The 25397-nt window shown below is 49.2% G+C and overlaps 1 protein-coding gene across 3 annotated transcripts; it reads right to left on the bottom strand.

Annotated features, from left to right (window-relative positions):
* Positions 1–15347: 15347 nt before the first annotated feature.
* LIPG (lipase G, endothelial type) lies at positions 15348–25243 on the bottom strand. 3 transcript variants are annotated; one of them, XM_058044357.1, is made up of 10 exons: positions 25092–25243; positions 24804–24976; positions 23646–23825; positions 22992–23103; positions 21642–21866; positions 21015–21257; positions 20422–20542; positions 19616–19834; positions 18477–18569; positions 15348–16921 (listed from the first exon to the last, which is right to left on the bottom strand). In XM_058044357.1, exons 1-10 carry the CDS (start codon positions 25171–25173, stop codon positions 16900–16902), a joined length of 1470 nt encoding a protein of 489 aa, XP_057900340.1. In that variant the 5' UTR covers positions 25174–25243; the 3' UTR covers positions 15348–16899. The 3 variants fall into 3 exon arrangements, with proteins under 3 accessions (XP_057900340.1, XP_057900341.1, XP_057900344.1); XM_058044358.1 differs by lacking the exon at positions 25092–25243 and having other exon boundaries at positions 23646–24705; positions 24804–24888; XM_058044361.1 differs by lacking the exon at positions 25092–25243 and having other exon boundaries at positions 23646–24676; positions 24804–24845.
* Positions 25244–25397: the final 154 nt, after the last annotated feature.

Here is a 25397-nt window from a genome sequence, read left to right as displayed (position 1 = left end):
TGAGTGTTCCAAATGTCATGAACCTGCAAAACTGGGCAGGAGAACAGCCTCACTCCCTGTATCACTGATGCTCTCCAATTTTCCTTGGAATCAGCCCATAATGTAAATTCTGTACAGTTTTAGGTGTTTGGTAAATGCTGGCTGCAATGTCCTCACCTCCAGCTATTAATGTAATTATTGTTCAGTGTGGGTGTGTGTCCTACCATTAGGACAAGGGGCAGTGACTTCCCACTGCCAGAGGGCAGGGCTGGATGGGAAATTGGGATGGAATTATTATCTGTGAGGGAGGTGGGCTCCCATCCCTGGAAGTGCCCAAGGCAACTTTGGAGGGGGCTTGGAGCAACCTGGGATAGTGGAAGCTGTTCCTGCCCATGGCAGGGGGCAGAATGAGATGGGCTTTAAAGGTCCTTTCCAACTCAAACTATTCTACAATTTCATTCAAGTTCTCTGCCCCATCACAGTCCTTATAATGAGAAAAAATGTTTGAAGTGTTAGTGAATCCCACAGGGGACGTTTTGGAAGTGAAATTTCTTGATTCATGTAGGCAAAGAAAGAAAAAAAGGGTTAGGGAAGATGCCAGTGTTGGGTTGTGTGTTAATTTGTTTGGTCTTTAAGGGTTTTTTTAAGGTTAAGAACCCCTAGGTGCACCTGACTTCTGTAGGATCAGGTGAGGGAGCTGGGGTTGTTTAGCCTCAAGAAAAGGAGGGTCAGAGGGGATCTTGTAATTCCCCACAATTCCCTGACAGGAGGGTGCAGTGAGGTGGGGGCTGGTCTCTTCTACTGTGGCTGAAGTGAGAGGATCAGAGGACAAGGCCTTAAGCTGAGACAGGGGAGATTCAGATTAGTTATCGGGAAATATTTTTCCACTGTTAGGCTGGTAAGGCATTGGATCAGTTTGCCCATGGGGCTGGTGGAGTCACCATCCCTGAAAAGTGTTTGAGAGGAGTTAGGATCTGGCACTGGGGGATGTTGGTTTAGGGGTTACAGTGGCAGTGCTGGGTGGGCAGCTGGGCTTGGTGATCTTAGAGTGTCTTCCAGCTTTGATGATTCTATGATTGCAGGATTCTGTGATTCTGTTTTGTCTAAAAAAACCACACAGATCTAGGGAAAGAAATGTGGCAAAGGCGTTCTTCCTGGTACCCGCCAGTGAACACCCCAGGAGACCTCTGAAAGGAGCAGAGCCCCTCCAGGTGAGTGCAGGTGTTGGCAGATGTTCAGACCCCAAGGGATCAGCCCCTGGGGGCCTGGCTGTCAGCAGGGCAGCGTGAAGAAGCAGGTGCCTCACACACAGGGTTCATCACTCCAGCTCCACAACGAGCACTGAGTCCCACCAGGGAAATGAGCCTTCGCTGACACCGAGCTTGGAGCTGGAGGGAGCTTTTCCTAAAAATTTCTGAGAATTTGGGTGGTTCAGGAATAATGTGTGGTGTGTAAATGTTAGATGGGGTTTTGGTTCAGGGACAGACCTCAAGCTCTCAAGACTGCCTGGAGGGGAGCTGTGCTTCCTGGGGTTGATAATTTATCCAGAGCATCTCTGCAGAGGTATTTAGTGGGTACTGCAGAGATTCTGGCAGGCACTGATGGGTATTGTGACCTGGCTAATTCACCTTTCTTGCTCTGGACCTTCATTTCCCTCCCCACACTCCTTACTGCTGGTTTATGCAGGGTGATCCCTGCCGGATCCCTGGCTCTTGATTTAGTGACTACCTGTACAGCACCTGAAAAGATAGGATTTTGATCTATTTTAAGGTCTCCAAGATCTACTCTTTTTCCCATAACAAATAAATCTCTGGGATAAATTCTGCTTTATTATGCAAGGCAATCTACAGCCATCTCTTTATCTTCCCTTCACAGTGAGCAGCAGGAGTAAAGAAAAACACAGAGAAAACAAATAAGCCCTGCCAGAGCCAAATGGGCTTCATATGGAGTTAATTCTTGTTTTGTTGTTGCACACACTGCAGTGATTTCTGCCCTCCTTTAATTTATCTTCCTCCAGCCAAGCACGGGCTTGCACAGACGCAGCTGAAAGTGGAACAAGGCCCATGGTCCATAAACACTTCACCCAAGATTAAAAGTACACCATAAATGCAGAGTAAGTTGTTGTCAGCTGTTTCCAGATGAGGGAAAAAAATGGCTTATCCTTCAACTTGGTCAAGAAAAGGATCATATTGCACCGCCAGACTCTGGAAATCTGGTTTGAAACAAACCAAGACTGGTTTGAGATACAAAGAAAAGTATGTTATCTTGTTATCTCTGGTAGCAAATAGGGTTCAGATGCTACAGTGTCTGACACAATTTATTCAAGATTTCTTCTCTTTTTTTACCACGGAACATAGTGGATTTTATTAGCTAATTCCTTGTTTGGTCTTTGCCTGTTCTAAAAATTGAAAAGCAGGAGTTTTCCTCCCAATCCCAGTCTGCGGCCAAGGCAGAGCAGTTCATTGTCCTGCTGAACAGCTGGTCTTACCTGCAGGTGACAAATGCCCAGCAATGGGTAATGAGGCAAGGGAAAAGTGTTGTTTTCTGGCAATGCTGAAGCAGCCTTGGTGAAGGGAGCAGGGAAGGGGCTGGAGCCCCAGGAGAGGCTGAGGGAGCTGGGCAGGGGCTGAGCCTGGAGCAAAGGAGGCTCAGGGGGGCCCTTGTGGCTCTGCACAGCTCCTGACAGGAGGGGACAGCCGGGGGGAACAGGGACAGGAGCAGAGGGAACGGCCTCAGGCTGGGCATGGGCAGGCTCAGGGTGGATATTGGGGAAAATTTCTCCATGGAAAGGACTGTCCAGCCCTGGCAAAGCCATCCAGGGCAGTGTGCAGTCCCCATCCCTGGCAGGATTTACATGTTGTGCGGATGTGGCACTTGGGGACAGGGTTCAGCAGAGGCCTTGGCAGTGCTGGGCATGGTTGGGCTTAATGACCTCAAAGGGCTTTTTCATCCTAAACAATTCTGTGATCCATAACCAAACCATTGGGGAGCTCTGTTGTGTTGAAAAGTAGGGTGGGGATTTGGTGCTATTAAACAGTGAGCTCCCTGTTGCCATGTAAGAGACATTTACAAAAGAAACTCTGTGGGTGCCTTGAGGAAATGATGGCTTTGTTAGGTAAAGGCAATATGTAATTGGCAATAGGTAAGTTCTCTTTGTACTATGTGGAAATTGCTAAAGGTTTTGGAGCTGTTCCAAACACTCATGAGTAAGATTTTAAGTGAGGCACAATTTGGGTGAGATGGAGAAACCTCAGTTAAATTCCAAAAAGTTGTCTATTACATCCTCTCCATTTAAGTTTGATCTAGCTGATGCTTAAAACTTCATCTTAAGCATTTAAGTTGGATCTTAAATTTTGCTCTTAGAAGAGCTGGAGAGTTCACCATGATGAGTGGGGCTTTGTGAGGCTTATTTTTCGTGAGTTGCTTTTTGAAAGACATGAAAACGTCAACATAGAAACTGCAGAGGGGTTATCAGGGGAACTGTTTTGTTGGGTTTTTTTTTTTTTGCTATTGGGTGTATCAATAGGTAGATAGATACTTCAGCTCCACAGCCCACACTCCACAGGATGCTGATAACTTAGACAAGGTCCGTGCATGGACCTTCCCCTTTCTGCCATGCCAGGGCTGAAAGCAGCCACACATTCCAAAATTCATTCCATGCTGCGCTTCTCTCACCTTTTGTCCCATATGCCTGGGGCAGGACCTTTGTGGTGCGTGACAATCATGGTGTGGGAGGCACTCCCACCATGCTTTGTGAGGCACTTGGATGGCAAAACACATCTTTAATAACCTGAAATAACTGATTTTCACTCCAAAGGCAGGGCCAACAGTGGTTTGAGATCTGCCTTAGTGTTCAGCTTTTTCAGGAGAAGCAAAATGATGAGGGAAGGGTTGATTTTCAGTTAACGCCCTGTGCAGCAGGTGAGCACAGGTTAGAGAGAAGGATTTATCTACAGATCTGGAAATCTGGAGTGCTCCAAGACAGAAATTCTTGCATATGTAGAAAGCCCCATGCAGAACCTGTGTTTCTTGTCTCTTGAGAAGGGAAAGCATCCACCACAAAGTCCATAAAATGCTGAGTTCTAGCAGCAGCTCTTGCAAACATGCTGGAGAACTGGTCTGGGGGCTCGGGTTTAGGTATGGTATGCTCTCCTCTGCTGTAGAACATTCCCTTGTGCAGGGATACTTGTTTTCTGAGAGTTTTGAAGAATAAGGGACACGATAGCAGCAAAAGATGAATACAAAAGGGATGTCATCAAGGAACAGGCAGGGAGGGCACATCTCCTGCACAGCTGTGTATGCCCTCTGACAGCCCAGAAGAGCCCAGTCTGATCCCTTCTTCCTTGAGCACACGAAAACCTTAGAAGTTCTTCAGGACCCTGAACTGCACCAGTATAGCACCACTCTATGCTATACTCTAGTGGTACTGTCACGGCCAGAGAAAAGCATTTTATCTGTGGTTTAACAAGCTCTCCTTTCAGAGTTTCCTTTTTTTGTATGTCTTTGTCCTCCCTGAACTTTTTATGTGATTAGGAAGTGGCTGAGCTGGAAATTTCCTTGCTCATTTTTCAATGCCACTGGTGCTCCGAGGGCAGTTCAGGAACACCAATGGTCTGTGGAGAGCTGCTCAGTTCCTAGTTAGTCTGTCTTATTTTTGGCTTCCCTTTGCAATCTGGCAGCAAATGGCCCCTCCACTTTGATGCTCCCTAGCCTAAGCATCACCAGGCTTCTGGAGCTTGGGGATCACATCCCTGGGCTGCTGGCCAAGGAGTCAGGTCATGGATGAGTGAAGCAAGTTGGTTTTACTGCAGTGACTGGTGGGAGGCTGTCCTGCAGCTTTACAGGACTAATGAGGGGCATCAGCAGCTTTCTGGTGTGCTCCCTTGAGAGTGCAAGGAACACCCTGTGGACAAGATTTTGCCCAGAAATGGGGAGTTTAAAGCCACCCCTTGGTGACCTAGCATCAGGGACTGCTTATGCTGCAGATTCCAGTGAGGTGGGAATTTTTATAATGTTCTACTGTCTAAAAAGGTTGTCATAATAAGCATGGCCCGTTCTTCACCCTTGTTCAATGCTGGTCCTTGGCATTTTGCATGGAGTTGAGGGGCCTTTCTTCTTATTCTAACTTGTGCTTGCACTCAGCTGTGTGCAGGATTGCCACATGGGTGGCTGGGGTCACTCTTGGCACATCATAAGACATCCCTTGGGAGCTTCCATACGCTCTGAAACTGTCCTGAGTTTGCTGTGCATCTGCAACAGGATTGTCTGACACCCACCAGCCTTTCACTTGAGAGAAAAACCGCAAGATCAAGATGGAGCCAGAATAAATGTTTGTCTTTAAATGGATTTCACCCTTGAAAACCACCTTCAGCCAGGCTGGGTAGCTGGTAATGGCCTTTCCCAGCTCTCACACATCAGCAAGCAGCTGATGTCCAAACCTGGAGCAGTTTCACCTGTCCTTGTGGGCAGCAGGTGCAGTGAGCACAGTGAGTTATGGGGATGCTGTTGAGGGATTTCTGGCCTCAGGACCTGGGTAGGCTGCAATCATCCTGCAGGAACAAAGACCAGCAACTTCATGGTTTCTGCTTTCAGCAGATTCCCAAGGGGTTTAAAGAGCATTCGGTCTGTGACCTTTGGGTTGTCCTTGGGTATCAGTGTTGATAACCAACCTTGGATCTACTTTCCAGTTCTGTGCTATAGCCAGAGACCCTTCTTGTGGTCAGCCACCCAGTCAAAACAATACTGAGCTGGGATTGCTTCAGCATCATCTCCAGAGACCCTAAAGAGGCAACAAGAGTCCAGTGGCCAAGAGAGGGATGTTTGGTGTGCATTTTGCAATAGGTCAACTCTCACTGCAATGGGTGCAGAGATCATCTGCAGTTCAACAGACACTGGGAGTTTTTTGTTGGCTCCTGTGACTTTCCCCAGAATTTTCTGTCACGGGGCAGTGGATCAGTTCACAAAATTCAAGGTAACATCTCCTAAAATCTGCAATCTTGTGGGCCCCAACTGTTCTATCTTGGCAAATTTATATGGGGGGACTACAGAAGTGCTGGAGAGGGACTTTGTACAAGGCTCTGAACAAACAGGCCAAGGAGAAAAGGATTCCCAGTGCCAGAGGGAGGGATGGGATATTGGGAAGGGATTCCTGACTGTGAGAGTGGTGAGACCCTGAGGTTGCTCAGAGCAGCTGTGACTGCTACATCCTTAGATGTGTCCAAGGCCAGGTTGGACAGGGCTTGGAGCAACCTGGGATAGTGGAAGGTGTCCCTGCCCATGGCAAGGGGATGGAATGAGATAATTTTTAAGGTCCCTTCCAACCCAAAACATTCTGGGATTCTACAATTTTTTTCCCCTGAAAGCAGGATGAAAAATGACATCAGTACTTGCCAAAGCTTGGACTTGGTCCTTTGCTTTGTTTCTTGAGTCCAGTCCCATTAAAACTACAGGATGGGGTGGTTTAGGCAAGGCAGTCTGGATAGGCTGGCACAAACAGCCTCCTGGCCATTGGAGCAGCACAATGCTGCTGAAACTGCATAAGGAGGTAACTCAGTTGGATTACAAAACAAATTTAACTTCTTTTTAAAATAATACCTTTTTTTTCTAAATGGAAGCTAAAAGCTGATACAGCAAAACTGGGAGAAAACAACACAGCAGGAATTTATAAAAAAACAGATTTTGTTTGTCAGCCAGAGTAGAACAATGTGCCTCTTTGTCTGCAGCATGGATTATGCAGGAATAAAATAATAAATAAAAGGGCTGGTGAATGGGGCTGACATCGTGTGCCTTCTGAAGGACACTGAATTACTAAGCGGAATAAATCATCCTTGGTTTACCAGCAAACAGGCTTGCTGGTGTGCCCATCTCCCAAAGCATAAATCAGCCCCAGCTCACCCCTGGTTGTGAGCAGCTGTCCCACCTCTCTGGCCAGGTCTGGAGCTGGTGATGCAGGTGGCTTCAACCTGGCTGTAAAGAAAAATCAGATGGATGGAGTGATCAGAGGCCACAGCCCTGCTGCAGTACAACCACCGAGCTGGGGAAGGACACGGTCCTTCAACCTAAATTCCCAAACTGACCACAAATTTAGGTAAGGGCTCAATATTGTCATATCCAACAGCTGATGGTGGCTCAGCAGAACATGGCTCACAACCCTTCCAGTTGCTGATACGACAGCAGAGCACAGGAACCAGCATTGCAATCCCAGCCTAACTGAGCAACCTCCCAGGAATGGCTGATCCGGCCATGAGTAGCAGCTGCTGCTTCAGGATGCTCAAGCCAGGATCCATAAGGATATCAAGGAGGGAGCCCTGTAAATTCCTTTGAGGTTTGGAATGTGTTGTTTGGCTCCTGCAGCATCTTCCAGCGACAGGAGGGTTGATCTTTGGCAAAAAGCCTGGACTTCTGGTGGCCTCCAGTGTGGCTGGGTGCACCATGCCTGCTGCTGTTATCACAGCTCCTGGTGGGAAGTTCCACACTGCCTGGAGGGCTTTTGTTGTGCTGGGTTCAGAGGTGACCTCTGTGGGCCAGCAGCAGCATGACCCAGACAAGAGGGACATCAGTGCATGTGTGTCCCCTGCCCACCTGGGCCTTACACCTCCCTCTGGAAGCTCAGCAGAGAGAGTTTCCTTTATGAGATACAGGTAAAGGGAGCTGGAGGATGTGTTTCTCCTGAGACGTCCGAGGAGAGGGTGCAGGTGGAGATGGAGCTCTGAGGGCATCTGCACAGGGGCTGCATCTCTTCCAGCACCCCCAGAATACAAAGGTTGAAGGCAGAGGCCAGATGGTGGCCTGGCTGGAACAGGTTCTCCTCTATCCCTTTTTAACAAAACACCATATAAAACAATTTTCCCGATCTCAGCTGCTTTGATGCATGGCTCTGGAGCTGCAGGGACACAGGAAGACCATCAGCTTGCTAAGGCAATGTCATTGTTCATCTTACCTGGGTTTGCTACAGAGGTTGTGAGCTCCTGGGGTTTCTGCTTCTGGGCAGGAGAAACTCATCCTCAGGTACTTCAAAGCTTACCCTGAATGCTCCTCTGTTCCTCTCCACTGCCCAGCTGTGGACAGGCAGAATGCTCAGAGATTTCCAGGAGTTACATGTGAGGAGGCTGCACACAGGGGGAAAGAAGACAAGGAGGAACACAGGATTTGGAGAGGGTTGGAATGTGGGTTGCCCTTGGTCAAGCTCTGTGCCGTGAAATTCCTTATCAGAAATTCTGGTGGTGGAGGGACCACCAAGCCCATCCAGTGCCACCCCTGCCATGTGCAGAGACAGCTCCCACTGTCCCAGGCTGCTCCCAGCCCCATCCAGCCTGGCCTGGGGCACTGCCAGGGATCCAGGGGCAGCCACAGCTGCTCTGGGCAGCCTGGGCCAGGGCCTGCCCACCCTCCCAGCCAGCAATTCCTAATTCCCAATGTGCCAGAATCTGTGCCTGCCCTCTGGCAGTGGGAGCCATTGCCTGGGTGCTGTCCCTGCCTGCCTTGTCCCCAGGGGCTGTGCAGCTCTCCTGGAGCCCCTGGAGGCCCTGGCAGGGGCTCTGAGGTGTCCCTGGAGCTTCTCTGGTGCAGCTGAGCAGCCCCAGCTGGGCCAGGCTGGCTCCAGAGCAGAGGGGCTCCAGCCCTGGCAGCAGCTCCGTGGCCTCCTCTGCACTGGCTGCAGCAGCTCCAGCTCCTTGTGCTGCTGGAGCCGGGGCTGGGGCAGCTCTGCAGGTGGGCTCTCACCTGAGAGGAGTAGCTCATATTTGGGTGCAGATATTGATCCTTAGGAGGACAAACATGAGCTCACTGAGTCTCTAAATTAGGCAGCAGTGGGCAGGGCTGTTTCTTCTAAAACTTGGAGGAAAAAACAATGAGGAACATGGATATGAATCTACTGGGGAGATGGAGTGGATCATGGATGGGAGCCAATTCAAGGATGCAAATGAAAAACATGGATGCAGGTTTTCTTTCACAGATAATGATTATGCAGAATTATCTAAAAAATCTGTCTCCTAAATGGTTTCTGGACATTAATGATGAAGAGCAGAGCTTGGCTTTGGCTCCAGTGATATGTAGAGGGTATGACTTGAATTAAAACAGTCTTCATTAAAATGTTTTGGGTTTCTTCAACGTTCAATTTTAGTGTAAATGAAAGAGTGGAAAATTTTTTCTGGTTGCCTTTCCAGTTATTTCCAGTATTAGTGATTATTATCTTAGGAAAACAGTATTTAAATATCCTAAGACTATCTGGTTTTGTCCCTTCTTCCCCTCACTACTTAATCAATTGTAATAGAGCTAAAAGAAAAGAAGACACTGTCTTTAGTCTTTCCCTTTCTTAATTTTTCTTGATTGTTTGGCAGCATTTCATTTACACAATCAGATTTGTTGCTTCACCCATCTAGCTGTCAGGTTTTCTCCACTTATTTCTTTGGGTCTTCCAGATGGGAAGGGCAAACAACTTTAAAGTGCACCATTACAGGGCAGCAAAAGTTAACTGAGGATCTTTGGATCAGACTGAAAAATGAGAGCCTCCGTTGGCTCATCCCTGTAAAGATGAACTGGATCTAAAGTTCATCGTGTCCTGTTAAGTAGCTGTTGGCCGGTACACAAGATCGGTCTAGGTCAGAGCTTTGATGTTGTTACTGGAGCTGGCTTGGAGGCAGCGTGTGACTTGGACTCCAAACAGGAATTTAGGTCAACAACTGAGGATGATGAGCAGAAGTAACAGGATGAAAACGTGGACCGAGTTTTAATTTCTCGAAATGTATGCCTTTTATAACCAGCATTGCACAGTGCAGAGCACACTCCTCACCTGGGCATTTCAGCTCAGCTTCCTTCCCTTTCCTGGAATAGCATCCTACATCTGCAGGCATCCAAGGGAAAACTCCTTCAGATGTGAAAGGAGGCCCAGCTGGAGCACTCGTGTGCGCCCTGAGCCGAGGTCCTGCAGGGCAGTGCCCCTCTGGGTGACCCCGAGCCCGGCAGCGGCTGCTCCGTGCTCCCGAGACAAGGAGGAAGCTCTGCAGACACAACTCCCAGAAAAGCTCTCATGTCCCCGCTTCTGCAGCCTTGGCTTTGGTCACAGAAATCATCAAGGGAAGCATGTCCAGTGTGTAAGTGTGCTGCTGCTCTCCTGGGGATGGATGCTCCACCATGGCAGCCTTTGAGTTACAGAACCATGGAATGGTTTTGGTGGGAAGGGACAGTAAAACTCATCCAACACCACCCCTGTCATGGGCAGGGACAGCTCCCACTGTCCCAGGCTGCTCCAAGCCCCATCCAGCCTGGCCTGGGACACTGCCAGGGATCCAGGGGCAGCCACAGCTGCTCTGGGCACCCTGGGCCAGGGCCTGCCCACCCTCCCAGCCAGCAATTCCTAATTCCCAATGTGCCAGAATCTGTGCCTGCCCTCTGGCAGTGGGAGCCATTGCCTGGGTGCTGTCCCTGCCTGCCTTGTCCCCAGGGGCTGTGCAGCTCTCCTGGAGCCCCTGGAGGCCCTGGCAGGGGCTCTGAGGTGTCCCTGGAGCTTCTCTGGTGCAGCTGAGCAGCCCCAGCTGTGCCAGGCTGGCTCCAGAGCAGAGGGGCTCCAGCCCTGGCAGCAGCTCCATGTGCCTTCTCTCCCTAGAAATTTTCTGTTTCACTCATTTTGATTTACCTTCACTTACCTTCATTAACCTAATAAGAATGAGACCATATCATATTAGACCAGATTGGACTAGTAGAAGAAAATTTCTGTAAGAAAAATTAACTCTTCAACTTCTTTCTTTTTTTTTTTTTTTTTTTTTCATTAAAAGTGTTCAGAAGACTTTGAACAGTTCTGGTTCAAGTGCAGAGCTGTTAACCAAGGTGAAGGCATCTGTGTTTTCTCTCTCTCACTGACTCCTGGAGTGCTTTTAAAGCAAACTAAATTTTTAAGGCAAATCTGTTAATCTTATCCAGCTATCAATTTTGTTGTATTTCAATGGATTCTTCCTCCTCAGCAAAAAACCACAAAACTAATAAACTAGTTGTAAAGAGAGCAGTGAGGTTTTGGAACAAATTTAGTCATCTGCAAACCACACAGATCCATCAGTCTGAAATTTAGAGATAAATTTTAAGCTTTTTAACCCAACTGATTTTGAGATAATTGGGTATTCCCTCCATTGCTATGTGTGAATAAAATGTGGTCCAGCTTTTCCATGGAGTCTTTGATGGGTTGTTCAATTACAGGTCTGGCGGTTTCATAGAGAGCAGAGCAAGGATCTTCTTCTCATTAACACCTGCAGGTTTTAGGGCATCAGACTACAATTGTTCCAGTACACTTGCCTAGCTCCAGCCCAGCTGGTGTGGCCTTTCTCTTCATAACTTTGTAGGATATGTCTGTTCTCAGCCAAAACAAGATATGGAAAGCCACATGGAAAGGAGGGGGTGAAAAATCAACCATATTTGCATTAATGTTTTGTCCAAGTCTTGTGTCACTTCTTACTTTGTCTGAGCTGGTTTGCCTGTTTGCAGAATGAGGAGAGGTGGAACAGCATAGCCTGGAAAACCTTGTTTTATTAATCCACCTTCCTCATTTTTCAATGTTATCACAAGTCAGGTCAGAAGAAGAGGATTCTGCATGTTTGCACTTTGTGTCTTCTTTATACAGGTTGTCATAAATATCCTGAACCTTTGTGAAACAGCTGCAAAACAACCTGGAACGGAGAGGACAGAGATAGGAAAAAACCAATAATCAAGCAATATAAATGATCTGATCTTTAGTTTTAAACCTGGGTTGGTTCTGGACCGAGATGCTTTACCCATCCCTCTGGGCAGTGTGAGGTCTCTGATGCCTTTGCATCAACGTGCAGAAGTTGCCAGACCCTTTGTGTTTGCTGCTGGGCTGGATGGGATGCTGCAAAGGCAATGAGCTGTATAATTTATGTTGGAATGTCAGCATCAGAGCAGGCATGAAATTACAACTGGTTTGCACAGGCAGAGGAGCAGGATCTTGGGTTTCCTGGACTGTCACAGCCATCTCTCGGTGAGGCTGCTCTTGGGGACCCCTGGAAAGTCTTACTTGCTGGAGTGAGGCTGGGTCATTGTCTCGGTTTGGGAAGCCAGAAAAAAGACGTGCTGTCCTTGTTCTTGGAAGGATGGGTTGGTCTTTTTCTTCGCAGACAGATCTTTTGTGTCCAGACTTTTGTAGCTTGGGAGAGATAGCTGGCACGACCTGCACTGGGGACATCTGCTAAGGCACCTCAGAGCACTGTGTCCTGGTTTAGGGAGATCTGAACAGGACAGCGAGATCTGATCTAGGACACACTGCCAAAGGGAGATATTACACTGGGAAATGAGGGAGAAGCGCACTCCAAATGCACTTTGTGTTCAAATCAGCTCCAAAGAGGGATGCTGGGATGTATTTGACAGGCTGAGCTTGTCCCAAGTTCCTCTCCAGCTCTCCTAGAGTCCCTACCAGTGCCTAAATGGTCTCCAAGAGAGAGGGACTGGGGACAAGGCATGGAGGGGCAGGACACAGGGAATGGCTTCTCACTGCCAGAGGGAATATTAGATGGGATAATTAAATGGGATATTGGGAATTAGGAATTGCTGGCTGGGAGGGTGGGCAGGCCCTGGCCCAGGGTGCCCAGAGCAGCTGTGGCTGCCCCTGGATCCCTGGCAGTGCCCCAGGCCAGGCTGGATGGGGCTTGGAGCAGCCTGGGACAGTGGAAAATGCCTCTAGAGATGCCTCCAGTGGCAGGGGGTTGGAATGAGCTGGAATTCAAGCTCCCAGCCCAAACCATTTTGGGATTCTATGGCGCTCTGATTTTACGGTAATTGGTGAAACTGTGCGCAGTTACTGCTGCTTGTGAGGCTGGGGCAGCCCTGGGTGGGGGTTGAGGAGGGTTACAAAGCATTCCCCATGCCGGCCCTATTGTTCATCAGAGAACAGCCTGACCTTTGTGGGGACCTAACCCTTGGGGCTGAATGCAGTGGCTGTGAAAAAGTGACCCCAAGGAAACCTGGGGGAGGGGTGCCAGCAGCTCGGGCACAGTTGTGCAGCCTCAGCCCCGCCTGGCACAGATTGGGATGTGTCTGCTCTGCCAGGCCTAAATTCCTTAGAGACATAAAAAAGATTCTAAATTCATTGGAAACTTTTTAAAAAATACCCTCTTCTCTTTGTTTTCTCATTTGTCTAATGCACAGCTGAGCTCCCAGTGAGGGGAGGCATGCGGGGATGCATCTTGGTGTGCCAGCAGGTGTGACCCCTCAAGGTGTGGAGCAGCAGGAGCGATGCCTTTGGGAGCTAACATTTGCTGTGCGAAGGGCCAGACACCTGCAGAGGATGCCCACAGATGTAGAAGGGCTGCAGTCTGTTTCTCCTCTCTTGTGAGCTTGTATTCTTCCCCCTTTTCCTTTAGAGGCCAGCTCCTGCTTGTCCTTGCAGGACACTCACCCTGCAAGAGGCACCAGCCCTTGTGCTGCAGCTGTGTCCACGGGGTAGCAGCCAAAAAATGAGTTCCAGATATCTGGAATGACTTCTGGTGTTAGTTCCCCCTGCACACTCTTTGCAGAGGGTGGAAGGAAGCCCCACAGGAACACATCAGAAAACACTCCAGCTCTGGGGTGCAGAATAATCAGGGGCCCTGCAAGCACCAAATAGCTCTCTGCCAAATCCACCGAGGTAGTTTTCCTTGCAGACAGGCATTGCTGAGCTTTCCATAGGGAAAGGTTAACTAAGTAATTTCATGCAAATCTTCCTCAGCTCAGAGGCACTTACTCTGTTTGCAAAGTCCTTCTGCTGCTGCTGGATTTGTGCCATCAATTTGTGTCAGGCACAGGCAGAGCACAATAAGAGGCTTCCCTTTAAATTCAGTGGTGTGGCTGCGGGGAAAAGCTGGGAAAACTCAGTGATTAGATTTGGGTAAGTTTTCTTACAAGTGTTCACCAATGGGTTTGTTAGCGAAGTCAGGCAAAGGTGAAGCATTTCAGGCAAAATGTAAGTGACATTTTATGGAGAAAAAAAAGAATTATTGGAAGAAATCAAAGGAAGAGAGGGAGTTTGAACTTGTCCTGATTAGCCTGGCACAGCAGCAATGGTCTTTCCAGAGTCCACTGTACTCACTGCTACAACCATAGAAAGTAACACAAAATCCTGCTTTTCCCCAGCCAAAAGCAGTAGTGGTATTGCCATGTCTGAAAGAAAGCAACACGGGAAGGGAAGGGTAATGGTTTTGGTGGAGCTCCCTGCTGAATGTGGCTCGAGGTCACTGTGGGGAACGGCCAGCCAGAACATCCCTCACCTGCAAAGCAGAGAAGAATTTTGGTTTTCTGACATTCACTCTGCTGAAAAAAAAATATGATAGTACTGGTGCTGTTCAAATAATGTCCTCACTGCTGAGCTAAAACTGAAATAAACCTGTAACCACAGAAGGTTTGGGTTGGAAGGGACCTTAAAGCCCATCCAGTGCCATGTGCAGGGACAGCTCCCACTGTCCCAGGCTGCTCCAAGCCCCATCCAGCCTGGCCTGGGGCACTGCCAGGGATCCAGGGGCAGCCACAGCTGCTCTGGGCACCCTGGGCCAGGGCCTGCCCACCCTCCCAGCCAGCAATTCCTAATTCCCAATGTGCCAGAATCTGTGCCTGCCCTCTGGCAGTGGGAGCCATTGCCTGGGTGCTGTCCCTGCCTGCCTTGTCCCCAGGGGCTGTGCAGCTCTCCTGGAGCCCCTGGAGGCCCTGGCAGGGGCTCTGAGGTGTCCCTGGAGCTTCTCTGGTGCAGCTGAACAGCCCCAGCTGGGCCAGGCTGGCTCCAGAGCAGAGGGGCTCCAGCCCTGGCAGCATCTGTGTGTCCCCCCTCTCCTGGTGTTTTATGGGGGGCATCTCTACAGGGCAGTTGTAGATCCAGAGTGACTTTGCCCCGTTCCTGAAGGCCCTCGGTGGTGGGAGCATGGAGAGCACAGCTTGGCCTTGGCCACACAGAGGAGCTGGGAAGGAGGAGGAAGGAGGGTGCTGAACCTGGCTGAAGGTCTCAGGGACCTGCAAGGAGGAACAAGACTGTCATAGCTGTTCTGGCAAGGAATGTCAAAGCTTTTGGTAGATTGCTCTGCACAATGCAGGAGGGGACAGCCAGGGGGGTCAGGCTGTGCTCCCAGGGACCAGGGACAGGAGGAGAGGAACGGCCTCAGGCTGGGCCATGGGAGTTTAGGCTGGAAATTAGGGAAAACTTCTTCATGGAAAGGGTGGTCTTGCCCTGGCACAGCTGCCCAGAGCAGTCGTGGAATCCCCATCCTTTGAGCCATGAGGATGTGGCACTTGGGGACAGGAGTCAGTGGTGGCCCTGGCAGTGCTGGGGACAAGTTCGACCTCAGTGTTCTTGGAGGGTCTTTCCAACCTAAATGGTTCTGTGATCAATAACAAGACTTCACTGATTTTTACAAAGCCCTTTATTTTTGATCTCAAGGCTCATAAAAACTGTTACTCAAAACCAAAATGTTTAAAATTCTACATATATACAATATGAGAAATAAATTATGTTTTAAGTCATACAAAAACCACAATATACAAATAGGGCTTTGAAACTTCTCTAAGTATGGCATGGCAATAACTCTGCAAAGGCTTCTGTTTTCGAAGTCTTTGCACAAAACCATGAAAAAAATATCCCCAAATGTGCTTGCTTTGGTTGGAGTGAAGCTCTACAAAAACTGAAGAGATTTGCAGGCCTCAGAAAGACTGGCTAAGACTTCAGAACTCAGTGCACCACCTGGCAACACCATTATTGAGATTACTTTTCTGCAAGCCAAAAGCTCAAGGGTTGTTATACCAATTTTCCTTCCAGAAAGTACAAAAAAAAAAAAAAAAAAAAAAAGGAAAAAGAAATAAAAGCCAAAAGCAAGCAACCAAAACAAAACCTATTTCACCAACTGACAAGGTCCACTCTGCTGTAGCAAACAGAACAGCTGCAGAGTCTGTCCAACCCAAAGCCAAGCCAAGATCACCTGGGACCAGGGAATCCCACTGGGGTGTTGTGACAATTGAGGGCAGGATGTTTGGCACTCAAAAATAAGGTCTTAACTATGCATTGGTGCTACGACAGCTTCTGAGCAGAGGTGAGCACTTTCTCAGAGGTTAAATGGAGTGGTGCAAGGCTCTCCTGAGGCAGCACGGTGCATTGCCTTCCTCCATCCCTGTGGTCAGAACAAGGGCAGCTTATCTTTGCCCCTTAAAAAGGGATCCCCACATGGGACTGGGCAGCCCCACTGCAGACACTGACCAGGCACCGAGGAGCAGCTGCCACCACCACCACCTGCACCATGTCCTGCCCCAGGCACAGGGAGGACAGAGCTCTGCCTCCTTATCAGGCCATATGTCAGGAAAATAGACATTTCACTATCAGAACGGATTATTTTTAAGGCAAGCAAAGGACAACTTGAAGTTAAGTGGCATTGTGCTTATCCCCAGCCCTTCCCTGGACAGCCCCACACACCTGACCTGTGCTGGTCTCACCTTCCCAGAGCCCACAGCGCTACAGGACCATGGTAACCCTACCCTAGGTGCTAATTTGTTCTTGGCAGCTCTGTCACCCACAGTCTGACGGGCAGTTAGCATGGTTATTTGTCTTCTCAACTCCACTGGCAGGCAGACCAGAAGATCATTGCTGAGGTCTCAGTCTGTGAAGATCTCATCCATAGTCCTGGTTAATGGGAGCAGGGAAGGGAAAATGCAGTGTGTAACAGGTCAAGGTAAGGTTAAATGCGCAAACCAGGCTCCTCGGGAAAGGGAATAATGGAGTTTTAGTTATTTTATGTCTAGGACCATAGTTCATCAATTGCTCCTCAGTTTCTTGCATCCAATCCAAGATGTTCTGTCCTGAAGAGCTAGTTTCTTTAAGTGCTGCCAAGCCAGGTTTCTCCCAGAGCATCTTGCCACCTGCGTGGTCTTCATGCATCTAGGTTGCTTGGTTGTGAGTCTTTAGGGAAGCCTTCAGAGCAGATTTGACACAGACCTGGGGAAAACAGACAGCAAAAAAGACACCTAGTTAAATGCAGAAGTTAAGAGGAGTAATGAAGGATTTCTAAGAACTCATGCAACGCCAAGAACAGGTTTGGACGGCACAGGCTGGTGTTTTATTCTGCCAAAGCTGCACTTTGCCCAGTAGCTACTCAGTGAGAGCCTGCAGCAGACATTATGCAGGCTGCAAGCAGAAATTACAGGGCTTGAGCTAGACCCTGCCTGTGCAGCTCCATTTGGGATGGACAGATGTTTGCAGGCTCAATCTCTAAGGGGGGAACTATAATATTGCACTGACTTGGCAGAAACAGAGAGCTGAACAGCAAGTAATCACTCATGATTTCTGGAAGGAAGGATCATTTCCTAGAAAAAATGGTGTGCTGCAGCTGAGCTCAACTCCTCTGCCTCGTGCACAAGCTGTACTGCACGAGAAAGGAGGAAGGGCACATCTGCCAGCAATTCAGTTTTATGGGGGTTACCAAGTAGCATATCAAAACAACCTTTTATTGTACCTGCAGGAATGTTTACTCGATCTTTCGAGACTTGTGGCAGAGCAACAAGTTCTTGCACAGGGGTTTCATTCACAGAATTGTTTGCTACCGTGCATAGCAGAGCTTGCTGGTTTCTGCCAAACCTGGAATGGGACCAGCTCGCATTTCTGAGCTGAGTTCTGTGCCCAGGAAGGCTGTGCTAAGCTCGACTTCCACGCGGCTCTGCTAGCCCTAACAAGCACTTCGTCCTCTGGATTAGAAGCGACAAAGCTCCAAGTCTACAAAATGAAATTTAAGAGAGAGCAAAAGGCTGGGCTAAATCCAAAGGAAAGTATCATTTAGTCAAATGAACAGGAATTCATTCAAAACATGACCGGAGGCATCTGAGGCAATCAGGTTGTCACTGCTGGGACCAGACTTTCTGGAAGTCATGCTCTGAGGACTGTTGTGTGTGTCTGGGAAGTGCCCAGAGGTTAAAGAAGCCTGAGCTGCTTTGGCAGTGAAGCAGAGGAGATCAGCAGGCCTGGAGATGAACCTGCAGGACTCAGGGCTGTAACACCATGGCAACTCCTCACCTGAGTCTTCCTCATGCAGTTGAGCTCAAAGTTTAACCAAGTGATTTCTTGGCAGCTCAAGGTGTTCCACCCGAGCTTGAGGAAATGCCCTGCACTTCTTCCAGCTTCCTCCTGTTTTACAGGGCACTTAATGAATGACTCTTAGTTACCTTTCCACTATTGCACAGATCTGGGGCTTGGGTGGCACCTGACTTTAGCACCTACCACAATCAGCAGCAAGGAATGTGATACACCTGTTTGGCTATAAAGATGTAAAGGTATAAGATGATAATCCAAGGTCAGAAGGGAGAATAATACCACCTACTTAGCAATAGTAGGTGATATTAAAAAATTTAATCTGATAGGTGTGAATCATAGGCTAGGATTTCTTATCTTTTTTGAAAGAAAAAGAGGTATCAGGAGCTAAAAATACAATGAGAAGGTTCCACTCATCCCAGCCAAGCCACATGCACCATACAGAATTTCTCTTGACTGATTTCCGTACCTTTTCTGCCATTCCTCTGTGCACTTCACAAACCAGAGCTCTTTGCCAGGAGATATTCTGGTTAGCTGGGAGTCCTCCACACAGAAAGCAAACCTAGGAGGAGGAGGACACAGAAGTCAAGGCACTTGCTGTCTTATGATTAACAATTAGCAGGTAATACGGACTGCAGCTTGTCCTAGGACAAGTTGTTTGATTAGCCATCCATCCCACAGAACATCTTGATATACCATCAGCCCCTTGAGTTACTGTTTTATTTCCTACTTCAATACTTTAACTGGGGATCTTTGCTTCTGCTACCCCTACGTTTCATAGAAGCCAGGATGCAGAATACCTTACAGATGACAGGTGATGCTTATTTAAAGCACTGAGAAATGTGGGAAATTATCAATGTCAACTGCTGCTCTTTGACAGATCTGGGTTACCTTCAGAACAACATTAACAGAAGGTGTGGGAGCGCTGTGCTACATGCTTGGGAGCTTTAACAAGTTTTGGATGCTCAAGTACCTTTCCATTTGCAGAGAATCATACAATCAGAGAATGGTTTGGGTGGGATGGGACCTCAAAAATCATCCCTGCCATGGTAGAGAACCTTCCACTAGAATTCTATGGTCAGTTCTATGATCCAGGGGTATGGGTTGGGTTTGGAAAGGCCCTTAAAAAAATCACCTAGTTCCAATCCCCCTGCCAGATCCCAGAAGGAGCAGTGCAGTTCTTGAGGGGTTGGTGCCACCATGTTACTGGTTGCAGTTTTAGGCCCTGTTGGTTGTACCAAATCAGCACATTGAATCTATAAATAATAGCCATGACCGTCCATCTTTCAGTACTTTTGGTGCTCAGTACTTTAACATCTCAGGTACAATCCAAACCACCTTGAAGCATGTTAATTTAGTCCCAGTGGACCCCACAGTATCAAAGTAAATCTCCAAATCTGCTCTGTGGTGACCAGTTTTGCTTAAAGCCTGTTTGCAGCCTCATGCTGGACAGTAACCTGTTCTCCCAAACCACAAGGGAGCAATAGCTGGTGACACCAAAAAGGAAGGCAGCCAGGATACCAACTACATTCAAAACATTGGGTTTTTTCCCTTGGCTCTGGGTTGAAGTTTCAGGTCAGTTCACATGCAGCCTAGCACAATTATTACCTCTGCTGTGTTTCCCCAGATTTCACACGTATTCGTCTGATGTGGAGCTCCTGGGAGGAATTCACAGGCCTGTACCAGTAGCTCCTGAGCTCTTTCCAGAGGTCATACCACGACTGAGACGTCCCCTCCCAGGTGAGCTTTATTTTCAGAAGTTCACCCATGTCCTCCTCAGTATAGACCAGGAAGGTGTTGGTAGCGTTTAAGCCAATTAGATCAAGCCTGGAAGAGAGGCAGAGACTTGGCATTTTTTCCTTATGGAAGCATGCCAGGTGCTCCTTTGTTCCATGCCAGGAGTTTAACAGAGCCCCTGCAGCTTATCAAGTGCTGCACGTTCAACTGTCACCAGTTAATTACTGATTGCACTGACGGGAGCTCAGATAGCTGGCTCCACACAACGCAGTGTGTGCTTAGCTTGGCCATCCTTCCGTAGCTTAAAGGTGGGGTTTGTGCCTGCTCTTTCCTTTGGGAGAGGCTAAGGGAGGTCAGCAGTGCCTCCTGAGACATTTCACAATGTGTCCAAATGGTGGGGGGCAAAAACAAACCAACCAACCAAAACAACCCACACACAAAAAAGCAAAGACCCGTGAAGGCTCACATGGGACTGGGCACATTAAAGTGTTCTCAATTCGTCCAGTAATAAATTATAATTAAGCTACTGAATGAAAAGCTTTTTGGAAAGGTGATGAAGTGAGGCTGCTAGGCTGGGATGCAACGGCAGTGTTGGCAGAGGAAAAAGAATTCTGCTATCCTGTGTAGTCCCTGTGGCCTTCGTACTTGGGTAAAAACACAAAGGGCAGATTACTCACATTTCTAAAGAGAGGGGCTCAGAGTCTCCATTGGTGCCGTGGAGGGTGACAGAGAAGGTGGGATCAACTTCTCCCAAGTCCTTGTAGCTGAAGACGTGCATTTTCATCTGGTAGTGGTAGACTGGAGAGAGAGAGAAGAGCAGAGATGGAATCAGCTGTGCTGAAAGAAACATTGCTCAGCACAGCTCTGCTTGAAATAGTGTTGGCTAGCAAAGACCAGACCCTTCCTTTAGTGAGACAGCTCTGATCACTTTTTCCTGCCCTTACTGATTACAAATTTGAGTTTTTTTACACAACAGCAGCAGCAGGCCCACCCTGGGGACAGCTCCCCAGACCTTACATTGCTCTGAGGCTGAGTTCTGCAAGCACGGCAGGTGAGCTGCAGCCCTGCTCAAAAGGCAGAGTGTTGTTGTGGGTGGATTCCACAGGGAGGAAGGAGCACAGTGATGGCACAGCACAGCAGTGCAGGCAGGTGCAGAACAGCAGAACAGCAACTGGAGCTGCAAAGCTTTGGGGAGATGCTGCTCCTCCGCCTCTGCCTCCTTCCCCACACCGCTCAGGGAGGCCGTGCTCCTGCTGGGAGGGGAGGGTACCTTTGAAGGGCATGTCTGCCCTGGTTTTCAGGTACATCTTGCTGTTCCTCTTGTGCCGGATGCGGCGGGCGTTGTAGCCGATGCCATTGCAGCGGTTCTTGCGGCAGCTCAGGCAGATGCCCTTCTTGAAGCGACTGGAGTCGGTGCACTGGAACGCGAAGCTCTGCTTGTCCTGGTTCACCAGGGAGTCCACAAAGAGGTGCACAGACCGCTCGTGCTCACATTTGACGACTTCACCAATTGCTGGAGAGGCAGAGTTGCAAGGGATACACTTGGTTTAAGCAGCTGTCACCCCAGCGGCCCATAAGATAAAGTGAGCTATGCCTTTCTGCAGCCCAGCACAAGCTGAGGGGGGACAAACTAGAACAGCAGCAATTCAGGAGGTTAGTGGGAGATGCTCTCTTGGTCCCTCCCATGAAGAGCTTTTAGTCCTAGTGTAAGACCACAGATTATGATCAGGTGTTGGAGTGAGAATGTGCTTCATTGTTAAAAGCATCTATAGTTTCTAGAAACTATCTCCAGAAGTATAGACATTTTAGAAGGAAAAAATGGTTTTCTTTCCATCAACCCAAGTCTATTTGTGAGAAGTCTACACTGACCAGAGGCAAAAGATTAAAGAGAACTTACTGCCATAGGCAATGGCTCCCAAGACATCACTTAGGCCACAGCCAGGCTGGAAGTCTCCCCCATTGGGGTAGATGTCAAGGTGGCCCACAGGCATCTGGATCCCAATGCTAACACCCAGTGTTTCCCTGGTGTAGGTGTGAAGGACATCCACAAAGTTGGCATCATCGGGGGAGAGGCGCCTGCTGGGATCCACTCCTTCAAACATGGGGCCAGCAGGATCCAAGCCTGGAGTCAGAGACAGAACACAAGGGGCCAGGTAAGAAATTGGGCTATTTCATACAGAATATAGCCAGAAGCCTGCTGCTGGCAGGTCTCCTCACCACCTGACACACAGACAGTCCCAGCCCCGTTGCTGGTACTGTCCCTCAAGATGTCTTCACCACGGGCTCACTGAGGGGACAAATAAAGATGCTCCTCTCTACTTTTGGGGCAGCACAACCCAATAGCAGCACCATGATCAGATTGCCTGTTGGAAGCAAAGAGCCTTCACCAGGTGATGGTGAAGAGATGATTCAAGAGGCAGCTCCAAACACCAGAAGAGATTTAACACCCCAGGAACAGCTGGCAGCAAAGCTGCCTCAGTGACATTTAGTCTGTTTTCAGACTGCACATTTGGAGTCTGAAACACAATTGAAGCAGCAGCCAAGAAATACCTGCATTGAGATCCCATGATGGGTTTGGGATGCTCTGTTAACCCCTGAGCCTCATCCCCAGCCAGAAGCTGCACTCCAGAGCATTTCTACAACTTGACTGTTAGGTGATTTTTTTTTCCCCTGATTAATTAAATACAGACATTTATTGCTAGGCTATGTGGAATTATCACTGCCAGTGTCACATGTAAATCCTTAATGCAACTCCTTGTACTATGCCCTAAGTCCTCACATGTTGAAATCAGCTTTCCTCTGGAGCTGGAAGCAAACTCTTCAGATATTTCCAGAATGAGGGTTTAGAGTTGATTTTTTTAATCAGACATTCTGTGGGACAAGCAGCACCCAATAGCTCTCACCTCCATTAGTTTGAGAGCTGTAATTACAAAAACACTATCACTGAGAGGAATAGCATTTAGATAGTAAGAGCTTGAGCTGGACTTGTTTTGAACCTACATTTAAATTCAAACAAACCCAGGACCAGTTTGTCCTGGGTAAGGCTTTTACATTGAAGCCTTGCTGTAATTGATGTGAGGAGACCTGTGCTTTCCACTGCTGCCACAAGCAGAAAACTTGTCATTTCTGGAAGAATAACACCAAAACAACATTGTAGCAACACAGGAAACGAGCCTCTTCGGGGAAACTCACTGCCAGGAAGAGCAAGGGAGAGACTGCTTGAAAAAGTGCTTAAAAATCCACTTGCCTGTAATTCTGCCTATAGTGCCACGGACGTGGTTACCAGCAAAGCCAGCCACGTGGGCACCCAGGCTGTACCCAATGAGGTGGACATTCTCAAGCTTGAAGAGGGGGTTCTCCTGCAAGGAAAGGAAAATACGAGAGTTTGATCCCCTCTCTTCCATGGCATCTGGGCCGCTTCTGCTTGCAGGAATATAAAGTCCAGTTCCAAGACGGGAGTGGTGGGAGGGGGCAGATAAGCACGCTTCGTTTTGTATTTCATCAAGACAAGCGGAGCGGTTTGGATGGCACCTGTGGTTCACCCCCGTTCCAGCCCCAGTTATGATATTCTTTATTACCAAGAATAAAACTTTCCCCTGGGAGCGCAGCACCATGGACCTCTCCTCCTTCCCCTTCTCCTGCCAGGCCCGAGCCCACATGGCTCCGGCAGCGCTCCCGAACCTGAGCTGCCCTTCAGCCCCGCTGACCCGAGCGAGCCTCGCCCGCGGCAGCGCCTGCAGGGAGGCAGGGCAGCAGCACTGCAGCTGCGAGCCATCACCTGGCCAAGCCCTGGGCTGGGTGTTGCAGCACAGCCTGCCCTGCTGGTGAGCCTCGGCAGCCTTGTGCAACAGTCCCTCAGTGTAAGAGCATTACAACAGAGGCTGCTCTTAGCTTGCACTACCTGTAACCAGTCCAGAAACCTCGCTATGGATTTTCCAACAATCTGCGTGTTGTTCACGGCATCGGTGTAGAGCTGGTGGGCAAGAGGGAGCCAGTCCACCACGACTACGTTGGCATCCTTCTCCCTCTCCTGCAGAGCGGACACCAAGCTGTCAAGCCAGGTTTCAAACATGCCACTCATCTGGAAAGAGATTCAGGTGTCAGTTTCCAGCTCGCGGGACCAAGATGACACATCCACAGTCAAGTTATTTGCATGTCATTTACATTTGCTGCTCCAGCTGCATGCTGCTCCTCTGCAAGCCCCACTACCTCTCAGCGATGCAGCAAGAGCATGCATGCAACGGAGTAAGAAAAACAGGTTTTGAGAGAGACTCTGGCTGTAATTACCCACTTGCCTTCTAGGGCAGGAGGGAGAGGCATTCGTTACGTGCCACCTTATCTCACTTTTTCTCAAGAAATTCTGATGGATTGCAAAATTATTCACCAGACCTGGCAGCGCAGTTTGCATTGGCACTGGCAGAGCTGATAAGCCCCCTGAGTGCCACACACTCAGCCTTACCAAATGCAGAATTAAAAACCTTGATAAAGTCTGTGTGCCCTCTTGTTTCTTTATCAAGGAGTGCACATAGCAGACTGGGCACTCAGCTACGATTACAGAAGGGCTATACACGTGCCTGTCAAGTCAAGTGTCACATTCGTAGTGGTCTCTCAGTTGGATTTTAGTGCTCTGTTCACATTACACAGCTAGGAAGTGATCTTGAGCAGTTATGAATGAGTTGGGTGATTTCAGAGTTTCTAAGCCAGATCCCGAACACTTTGCTCCAGAGATCTCAATAGAAGTGCATCTTTTAAGAGACCATTGTGCTCAGAACATGAAAACTTTTCCCAAATTCCTATATTCACAGGATTCTAAAATGCTTTGGGTAGGAAAGGACATTAAAGATTATCTAGTTTGAACTCCCCTGCCATCAACAGAGACATCTTCCACTAGACCAAGTGATCCAAAGTGCCATCCAGCCCGGCCTTGAACACCTTCAGAGATGAGTCAGTCACAGAAATTCCTGAAAATCAATATTCTGGAGGCACAGCCCATTTGCAGGGCAGTTTGCTCTCTCTGAGTGGGCAGACTAAAGCATCGCCCGGGATTTCTCACACTTACCGTCCAGCCGTGAATGATGAAGAAGGTTTTAGCTGTCACGTTGAACTTGCAGTCCTCCAAGCACTGCTGCTGGCCGACGGCGAGCGCGCAGCCATCCTCACCGGCGTCCGGCGAGGAGCGGAGACCGAACTTCACCCGCGCCTTCTGCGCCGGCACACGCTCCGCGCTGCCGTCTGCGCGCCCGCGGGAGAGAAGGGTCAGCAGAGCGCCTCGGAGCCCGCCCGCCCCGCCGGGGGACGCGCCCGCCCCGCGGCTGCCCCGCTCCCGCGTGGGACCGCGCTCACCCACCTCCCTCCGCGGGCAGCGCCGCCTCCGCGGCCGCGATGCAGCAGGACACGGCGCTGCACAGCAGCAGGAAGAGCCTCCTCATGGCTCGGCAGCACGGACGGACGGACGGACGGACGGACGGACGGACGGACGGACGGACGGACGCTGGAGCGGGGAAGGGATGAATGGATGGACACACGCTCGCGCGGACGCGCGGCGGCGCCGCTTTTACAGTGGCACCATGGGGGCGGGGCCATGCCGCCGCTCCTATTGGTCACGCCTTCCGTGACGTCACGATAGTATGAATGGGAGGCCACGCCCCGCGTG

The sequence above is a fragment of the Melospiza georgiana genome, chromosome Z (assembly GCF_028018845.1).
Source record: "Melospiza georgiana isolate bMelGeo1 chromosome Z, bMelGeo1.pri, whole genome shotgun sequence".
In the NCBI taxonomy this organism is placed as follows: domain Eukaryota; kingdom Metazoa; phylum Chordata; class Aves; order Passeriformes; family Passerellidae; genus Melospiza; species Melospiza georgiana.
This window is presented reverse-complemented; position numbering and strand designations above follow the sequence as displayed.

Excerpts from the sequence above, each read along its gene's own strand:
- LIPG (XM_058044357.1), bottom strand. The coding sequence starts at position 25,173 with ATGAGGAGGCTCTTCCTGCTGCTGTGCAGCGCCGTGTCCTGCTGCATC. Across the intron at positions 24,977-25,091 it reads GGCGCTGCCCGCGGAGGGAG|ACGGCAGCGCGGAGCGTGTG; the intron begins GTGGGTGAGCGC and ends GCGGGCGCGCAG. Across the intron at positions 16,922-18,476 it reads ACAGAGGAATGGCAGAAAAG|GTCTGTGTCAAATCTGCTCT; the intron begins GTACGGAAATCA and ends TGTTTTCCCCAG.